Source organism: Sesamum indicum, linkage group LG7, assembly GCF_000512975.1.
Source record: "Sesamum indicum cultivar Zhongzhi No. 13 linkage group LG7, S_indicum_v1.0, whole genome shotgun sequence".
Taxonomy (NCBI): Eukaryota; Viridiplantae; Streptophyta; class Magnoliopsida; order Lamiales; family Pedaliaceae; genus Sesamum; species Sesamum indicum.
Genome location: NC_026151.1, coordinates 5,132,050 through 5,141,987, shown reverse-complemented (window position 1 = coordinate 5,141,987; position 9,938 = coordinate 5,132,050). Strand labels below are relative to the sequence as shown.

The window sequence follows — 9,938 nt, the reverse complement described above, 5'->3', positions numbered from 1 at the left end:
TCTCTCAGCCGAAAAATCAACTTCAAGCAAATTAGATGTCTTCCCTCGAAGAAAATAAAACAAAATATACTGTCACATTCTCTATTTTAGAATTGTGCATAGCCACATTATGACTCACAAATTTGACAAAATTTAATAAGTCGACGGAATAAATAAAGTTTAAAACTAATCAAATACAAAACAACTGGGTCCTTAGAGGACCCTTCATTCCCGAGCAGCCACAGGCGTCTGTTTAGCCACTCGGGAAACAAAATCTTTATGGACTAAACTTTAAATTTCTTTTTCTCTAATGAACACCCTTCTATGACCTCAAGAAAAATATACAGCCCACAACCGCCTGTTCTTCGCAGCTCCACCCACTCTGCTCGGTCTTCAACGGTACGGTGTAATTAGAAGCGCCAGGCGAAGGTGAGAAATAGCACATTTCTTCTATGAGGTTACAAATGTTTCCAGTAATTCCCATAACAAGGAGTGAGCTCTAAAATAAACTCTCGCAGGCAGCGACATCAGACGCCTGTGAATCGAGCAATGCCTTTCCTGAAGGATCAGAGCTGACAACCTTCAGAGCAGCAGTAAATATGGCCTTTTGGTAATAGTCGTCACCTACTTTTGCCAGAATATCCCTTGCCACCTTGTTGAAGTCCAAGGCTCCAGCCAAAACAAGTTTCCCAATTATCTCACCAAAATGGGTTGGTGCTTTTGGTAAATCAATGGCGAGGTCATCCAGCAATGCTGCATAGAAGATGCATCCAGCGGCAATATCCTTTGCATTAATAACCTTCTTGTCAAACAAGTACTCCAGAAGTTTCCCAACTGGTTCAACGCAAGGTGGGCTTTTCTCCAATCCAAGGGAAATGGCCTCTTTGACAACTTCAGGATGATAAGCAGGGGATTTCAATTCTTCAACACATTGCAATGCTTCGTCCAAGAGTCTGACACTAAAATACTCCTCAAGAAGTGAGGTTGTTTTCCTCTTGAGCTCATCAGGATTCGATTTTGCAGGAGCAATTGGTTTTTCAGTAACAGGAGTAGCAGAAGCAGCAGCTGGAGCCTGTCTGTATGGAGCCGGAACTTGAGATCCAGGGTCCATCAAATATCCTCCATAGTTAGCGGGTCGGGCAGGAGGTGCACCACTGCCCTGCAAGAGGGCACTAGTTCTGCCACCCATGAACCCACCGCTACCTTGAGGTAGAAGCCGCTGATTCACTGCCGGTGACTTGCCTATCAGTGGTGACTGAACACGCCCAGCAGTCTGAACATTTGAACCATCCCCTCTTGGCATAGATCGAGACCTAGGAACTTCCCAATTGTCATTATCCATACCAGGCATCCCAGGCATTTTTCTTGTTCCTGGCATCCCAGGCATCATACCACCTGAACCAGGCCGATTCATTGGGAAGCCTCCAGGACTAATACTTCCTTGAGCCCCAGCAGCCATGGCCCGACTATTTCTAATGCTAGCAGTAGCACCTGGCCGCAATCCCAGATTTTTCTCAGCTTCTGAGTGGATCTCAGTGATGGTTTTAGCTTTCACCTGGTAATTCAGAATAGGGAATCACATAAGCTAAACATGGGAAAGAAAAAACCGAGAAGAGACAAGTAATAAGCTATGAAGATCACCTCTTCCCGTCTTGGCACCCAATTATTGGCACGGAGATCAATAACATCACGAACCATAAACCTCAATCGTGCAGCCAGTTGAGGGTTTGTCGACAAATCCTTCAAGCGATTGAAGTACAAATCATTTATACGCTTTGATTTTTGGCTCTCATCAAGCTGTTTACCAATGGTGTTGAAGAACTGACATATGGCCTCAACATTCTCTTCTGCAGGACAACTCTTGTTATCCGGTCCCAATAATTCCTGCTCAGAAACCCCATGTCAGGATAATCATGTTAGTAAGGAAAATAAAATGCCATAAAGAAATACAAGACAGCAGAGGAGATAAACAAACCCATTTGATAGCTCAAAAAAGACATATGGACAACAAAAGAGGAGAACCTGAACAATGTGATGGACAATCTTTTCTGGAACCATCTTCTGCTTCAAAAGTTCTCCAATTAGACGAATATTACCAAGTGTCCGGAGTTTGATTAACCTTTCCTTATCTCTTCGTTCCGCTTCTTGCTCAGGAGCAGTCATCTGCCTAACCTCTTCCCTCAATTTGTCAGCACCTTCAAATGCCTCCTGGCAAATATTCAAGAGCACGCGCTTAAATGTAATTTCTTTTCCACCAGGCTCATCTGATGGAAATGGAGGAAGCTTTTCATTTAGATCTGAACACAGCAACGCATACATGGGGCAAAATGTTGGCTCCAATACAGCCTTGTCGAATATCAAGGAGATAACTCCCTACAGAGAAAGCAAAAAAAAGCATAACATAAGGTCTAGCGCAAGGAATAAAACCTAAATTGCAGTCCAGAAGAAAAAAGACTACACAAACTAAAGGATAAATTAAATAACCTACTCCGGGATTAACAGAATATGCAGTACCTTCAGAATATCAGCAGTTGTGATTCCAGAGTCAATCAATTGACCCTTTAGAAGATCAAACTTCTCAGGAGTCAGCTTGTTCAGTATCCTGCAAGAAACATATAGCATTAAGCAAATCTCTTTCTACAAGAAAAGGAGGTAAAGACCCGCCTACTTCAATTCAGAAATCAGTCAGCAACCTGCAGATGTTCTTATCAGCCTATCATGAATAGAAACAACATTCGGTCTTTCTAATTTTGGACTGACAGAGCTAAAACTCAACAGACGTCATATAAGGTTTAAGAGCATGAAATCCAATTTCATATGAACCTCATACTAAGAAATTAAAAAGAAAAAACACTAAGAAAACCAGAGCATCTGTGATCATAAGTTGCAGCAAATGAAAGATGGATTACCCCTTGACTGTCTTCAGAACACGGTCCTTCTCAGAAAGATTTCCCCTTCGAGCAGACCAAGGTACTTCAGCCTTGATAAGAGTAGGTGCAACCTGATACATAGATACACATTATAGGGCATTCCCAGTACAGTTGAACGAAATCTATATCACTACCATAACACACTTGGAACAAGCATGCTAACTTAAGCTCATGACAATAGCACGACTACTGGAAATGCTCAACGCTAACCATCTTCATACACCAACATACAAACAATATCATGTTTGGTTTCCATCTATACAACTTTTATGTTACTATATGCATTTTGCAACCCTCTACATATATTAAAGAACACAGAAGCAACATTTGACAACCCTTCCATATGCTAAACCACTTAAAACCACTTGTAGAATCACACTGATGGGCATATTAGTAACTTTTGCAAGGCTACATATGAGGAGACAGCAATCATATTACCCTTGGGCTTGGTGGATAACTTTTAATATGTTTAATTTTGCACAATGATGCTGCATGACTTCAAATATTAGTACAAAAAGAGCTAGCTGACCGATCTAGACAGGCTCTCATAATAGTAAAACCCTATGCATGAAAACATAAAAAGAGTTGATCCGATGTAAATTACCCCTTGGTTGGAAGAAATTTGGGTTCTAGCAAACTGCGAGCTCAGCTGCTCTGTCTTATTGTACTGATTCACATCTTGTTGTTTAGGGTCAAACCGCCCACCAAAGTCTCTGTCTCGTATTGCCTCCCAGGATCTCTCCTCCGTAGGGGCAGGAACTTGTGCAGATCGGTTACGCCAGTCACGGTTATCTGGTTCAGAATAACGACTTTGAACCTGATTTGGGAGCTAAACAAAAAAATCTTATTAAGTTATTTTCAGAAAAAAACAGCAAAAGAAGAAACAGAATAAATAGAAGAGCAAAAAAAGTAACATAATGTGCTGAAGGCGGTCATCATCTTTAGAACTAAAAGACATATCACCAGACATAACTGATAACCCATGAAATGAAGTACTAAATCAAAGCACCAAGCTACACTTGTAAATCAGAATGGTTAGGAAGTGCAAAGAAATTACTATGACGGAAGGAGAACTTAAGCTTACATTGTTTTCTCCACGACTCCAGCTAGGATCTGTACCAAAAAATTCAGCTTCAACTTCTTGTTTAACCTTTAGAATCTCCTCAGGGATGCTGACCGCCTACAAATAGATAATTAAAGACCATTGAAGACATGAAGAGCAACTCCATACTCAACACCCAGGAAGGACCAGCAAGAGTACAGAAGAATCTTTAATCAAAATCCTTTGCAATAAAAGCATGCAATTTAAGTAACTCAGGAAGACATGGAGTGCTTAAATGGAAATAAAAAGGAAGCAATTTCCTTCAATTGCCCTTTTTTACACCCCCAGATAGGATTTGACCCAATTAGCAGGTAAGACTCATTTAACCGGTATGCACAAAGAAAGAAGACTGGAAAAACAATGACCCTAGGGATGAGAGTAAAGATTCAACCTTTTTTTTCCTATTTAAGCTTATATTTATTATGTAAAGACCGGGAATTGAGGCTAAAAAAAATACGGTCCAATATGAACACATTTATATAAATAATACCAATTATTACAGTTCTGTACTTGTACACGCGTACAACACAAATAAGCCTTACCTCCCTTAGCTGCAGCAGTTGGTCTCTAGTGTAACGGATCCGTTCACGGCCCTCAAATCGAGACTCTCCAGTCTGTTATAAGATACGAGTGTGAATAATTTGTTAGAGAACAGACAAAAGAAAGTACTAAAAGTTGGATGATGTCATAAAAGATCAGATTCTCCTGAAACTGTGGGGATAATAACTTAGAAATGGCAGATGAGATTAGAAGATGCGTTATATATATCATGAACTGAAAAACACTAGCGCAACAAGTAATAAGGCTATCAAGATAATATTCAGATTATCACGTAACCATATATCTTAATTACAACCAAGTGAAAATAGATTGAGAATGACAGCAATAACATCATTTAAATTGACAGAAGCAAATATGTAGCTTATTAATTCCATTAATATTATGTCAAGAGCAGCACTATATGATGCCAATTGGAAACTGAATACCAAAAGCCACACTGCAATTACATGCTAAATTCCAAAATTTCCATATCCGCAGGTTTCTTTATGGACAGCGAGATGCTCCTTGCATGCCCACCTAAAGCCTGCATATTGCTTTCCGTCCATATTTACAGCAACCACACCACTTATGTGCAGTGCCAAGAATTAGGACAATATCAACAGATTCACATTCGCTTAAACAAGGTACTACTTCAGGACATCAAAGATGTTAACCTTTCAAAAGAGAAGCTTTTATCTGTTTACTGAACTCTCTTAAGTTCAAAAAAACAAAAAGAATAAGTAGAAAAACATACTTGCAATAAAAGAAACGACTTCAAGTTCTCAGGGATAAGGAATGCATACACTCAAAATTTCATCAAAACCTCATGGGACATCTACTTCAGATGCTTCATAGAAATATTTCTTTCGGATTCAAGTCGTGAATACACAATATTGACACATGCGTGCGACAATAGTATACTGGTTCCGCAGGAAATTTGGAACATATAGAGACAAAACACATGCATACGGACTCCTAATGTACCACAACTATAAATGTCAGAAAAAGATGCAAGACTTTAGAACTTCAAAAGGAGTTGTACAAATCAGGCTAAGAGATTCAGATAATACAGACTTAATAGATATAGCATACTTATGTACAAGAACAAGTAGCTGCATGAATAAAACTCACTAAATCTGAAAAACAAAAAGAGACATATTCCAAAAAAAATCATAACAAATTCAAAAACCCTAGATCTGATACAGAATTCTCAAAAAACAACCTTGAAAGTAGGGAGCGAAGATGCACCGGCACCGCCATAGGGACGCAGCAGCGGAAGATCAGAATTCGCCGCCGCCGCCGAGGAATCGAAGCGCGGGCCGAATACTCTGTTTCCACCGCGATTGCCACCACCTGGTCTCAAGCTCAACACCGTCTGATCAGCCTGCATAACTCGCAAATCGGAAACTCTTTGCCGTCCAATCTACCACAAAAGCTTTCTTACAGGAATATACGTGATCTATATATATAAGAAGTATATATAGATTTTTGCTACCTTTTCTTTCCGTATATATATATACGTAAAGATAGAAAGATAAAAGGGAGATGAGAAGGAGATAGAATTCTAGAGAGAGAGAAATTGGTTTCCTCTCTCTACTGGGAGAAGGAGAGGAGGTGGGAAGGGAGAGTATGGTATGTTATGTAAGGCAATGAAAGAGAGAGGAAAAAACCCTGATTTAGGGGGGCCAAGAAGACGCTTTGAGCAAACTTTTGGGGGTCTTTTGGGAATACCAAAAAGAATAATATTAGACTTTCTTGGGAGTAGATTTGTATATATAGGAAATTTTGGGAGTAAATTGGAAACTATAACAGTATTATGGCCCTGTCCGGAACATGATAATAACATACACCTACGCTAAACGATATTTTATCATTTTATGTTACAGGGAGAGATTTGGGGTGTCTGTGAATTTTATCATATTTTGGGGAGTGAATTAGCAATTTTACGATTGTGCTCTGGGGAACTGTTTCAACGTTTCTTGGCTAGGTTTAGAATTTGTTACTTATAGAGTTTGACATCAGCAACGGTGTTCTCTCTGAATGTGATATTTATTCTCTAATCATATGATCTTAGACCGTCCAAGCGCACTTGATGCAATACGTATATATAATTTAAAATTTTATTATATTTTTTAATTTAATAAAATAAAAAAATTGAAGACAAAATAAATATTAATTTAAATTGACAAAATATATTAATATTGAATATCCATAAATAAAATATGGCAATATACATTTTTTGTTATATAAGTGGAGGTTGTTAATATTTTTTGTATAACTTACTCAATTTACATGTTTAATCTTTTTTTATAAATTTAATTCCGAACATCTCACATTTGGTCATTTTTTTCGTAAAATTAATCATGTATTACAATTTTGGTTCTGACGACCTATAGTTACAGATAAAAAATTATACCTATTCAAGGGGACTTTTATCAATGAATCAACCAAAAGATTTCTTATAGAGGTATCATCTTTAATAAATAGTATATGTTAAGATTTACAAGTACGCACAAGTTTTTAACGAGTGATGGACTATTATTTATTGAATGAATCGATTAAAATCATCAATATCAAATATTTATATCTAACAACTATAACAATCATACACTAATCATCAATATCAGATAATTATTTTCAATTAATGCCTACTATTAAAATAGAATAACATCTCACACGTTGTTAGGATTCGGACTTATAATTTTATAAAGTCACAATAGTAGAATAATTGGTAGTGTTCGAACAAGTTATGGGGCTTCAATTTTGTCAATTAAAATAAATCCCATCGGCCCAATGAACACATTCTTAAGATTAATTTGTGCATACCTCAACGACTATCACAATTTGTGTTCGATTCAATTAAATCCCATTTTATATGAAAACTATCCATAAAATATAACATATGGTATAATTTGCAAAATTAAAAATATACATACAAAATTTGCAAAATTTGTGTTAGTGGATGTTTTTGAGCTCATATTCCATTAGATCACAATATTATGTTCACTTATTGGTCACTATCTCACTTTCTTGTTTAATTCACTCACTTTATTATCCACTAATTTATATTTATATATTACATTATTCTAATTCTGTGATATTTTTATGTTATAATTTTGGAACCAATAACTTGTCCAAAGTATATTAGAATCATAGTACATTGTATGTTTTTGTTTAATTCTATTTAAATTTTTATTATTTTTTTTGTTATATGAAAGAGAATAAAAATAAAATAAATAGCTAAGTTCTTTTTAAATAATATTTTAGACTTTAAATATACATGAATATAATATTATTGATAAAAAAAATCAAATAAAATAATTTTATATAAAAGTAATATGGTAAATAATATTTCGATTGATATAAGGAGGTATATCTTCACCTTTTATAAAGGTATCTTAGTTCGTGAAAAATTATTTGATTTGCAATGAGTCAGTAATAAGTCAATCGATGATAAATATAATTTTTGATTCAACCTTTTTGTCAATCAGCAAATTCAATGAATTTTTACTAATGGGGAGACTTATTTGTTAGATAGAAGCAAACTCCAAAAATAATAAATGCAATATTTCAAACTATAGAGGATCTACATATAATTACGCCAAACTTAAAGGGAGGAAACTGAACTCCAAAAATAATAAATGCAATATTTCAAACTATAGAGGATCTATATATAATTACGCCAAACTTCAAGGGAGGAAAGTGTAATTATCCATTGTTCTAATAAACCTAGAAATTAGGCCCACAAGAGATTGGCCCAGTTACTTATGGGGAAGGACAATGAAGAGCCCATAAGTTCAAGCCTATGAACCACACCATCCTGGTAAACAAACCCATGTTTTTATTTTCAATTTTAATTTTGAAATAATAATTAAAATAAAAATATATTTATTTATATGTATTTCTATTAAAAATATATAAATTTGATGCCATAGTCAAATGTAAAATGCAATCTCATTAACAAATTCAAATATATTTTCATTTCACACTTTAACTTATACGAAATTAAAAACGTATTTTTCACTGAAAATTGAAAATGAAAACATAAATAAACAACCTAAGGGTTCCAATCACCTATTAATATTCTTGATGTAGGGTACATTGTTTTTTTTTTTTTAAGTAAGAGCGATGAATTATTATTAATTAAAATTAATTAATTACAATCATTAATGTCGAATATCAATATCTAACAAATCATTACAACAGTCATACTATGATCAATAATACCAAATACATCACCTACTATTCAATAGAAACAATACATCTATTATTTAGTAGAAACAACATCCCATACATAAAGTGGAGTTCGAATCCATGACCTTTAATATTATAGGGTCTCAACTTCACCAATTAAATTAGGCGTTATTGACGAGTACATTGTTAGGTAGATATTACATAAGGAGAGTGAATTAACTCCAGTTTGAAATTTGTTTTTCATGTCTTTGTCGCCTACTTTCACTTAAAAGAATTTCTTTTGGTTTTGTAGTATAAATCTTCATTTTGAATTCTGACAAATTTAAGTGTTGATGATTCTGACCCCTTCCTTTTCCCTTGATCTATATACACTTTCCTGTGCAGATTTCAGCGTTGCCCTTCACCAATTTGCTACCTAGCAACCTATAATACACGGACCTTTTGAAAAATTATATGGTGCACTGTTGGATACAGATATAGATATAGATACGCCTTGGACAAGCAGATCACGTGTCCAAAAAAAAAAAAGAATACAGTGTTGGGCACACAACAACAGGCATGTCCGACATATTTTGGACATGTTTTGGATTTTTTTATAGTTTCAGAAAGTTTTGGGCTATTATTTTAAAAAGAATTTTGACTAATTAAAAATTAAAAAAATTAACTCACTCCTCTTAAACTAAAAGTTTTGAGAAGAAATTAGGATGATCATGATGATTTAAGTAATTTGAATATTAAAAAATTTTCATTTCGTACTTTAAAATAAACTGATTATGTATATTTTTGAAGTCACATTTGAGTAAAAATACAAATGTAAGACATGCTTATTTTATATTTTATCTTGATATTTTTCATATAGCATATTTTAATTTGATGAGAAATTCAGAATATATATAATAAAAATGTATATTATATATAGTCGTGTCAATGCCGTGTCGTGTCCTATTTTTTTTATATTTTTTGTGTGGCATTGTTTGTATCGTATCGTGTCCGTATCCATACATTGTAGCTAGCAGCATATATAATTATAGATTTTATTTAATCAAACGAATATATCATGACAAATTAATTCTGCCTCAAACTTTCTAGTTTTAATTATATCATTAATTAGTCTTTTGTTAGTAAAAAATCTATTGTAGTTATTATTATTATTATTTATTTCCATTTTAAATACATCTCCCCCCCCCCCCCCA

General features: G+C 34.9%; 1 protein-coding gene across 1 annotated transcript; it reads right to left on the bottom strand.

The window, feature by feature from the left end:
- On the bottom strand, window positions 1-6,193 carry LOC105166327 (eukaryotic translation initiation factor-like). Its single transcript, XM_011085639.2, has 9 exons — window positions 5,774-6,193; window positions 4,554-4,625; window positions 3,994-4,089; window positions 3,514-3,738; window positions 2,889-2,980; window positions 2,494-2,581; window positions 2,002-2,352; window positions 1,621-1,863; window positions 1-1,534 (listed from the first exon to the last, which is right to left on the bottom strand). Exons 1-9 carry the CDS (start codon window positions 5,939-5,941, stop codon window positions 479-481), a joined length of 2,391 nt encoding a protein of 796 aa, XP_011083941.1. The 5' UTR covers window positions 5,942-6,193; the 3' UTR covers window positions 1-478.

Excerpts from the sequence above, each read along its gene's own strand:
- LOC105166327 (XM_011085639.2), bottom strand. The coding sequence starts at position 5,941 with ATGCAGGCTGATCAGACGGTGTTGAGCTTGAGACCAGGTGGTGGCAAT. Across the intron at positions 2,582-2,888 it reads GTTCTGAAGACAGTCAAGGG|GATACTGAACAAGCTGACTC; the intron begins GTAATCCATCTT and ends TGTTTCTTGCAG. Across the intron at positions 1,864-2,001 it reads TTGTCCATCACATTGTTCAG|GAATTATTGGGACCGGATAA; the intron begins GTTCTCCTCTTT and ends GTTTCTGAGCAG.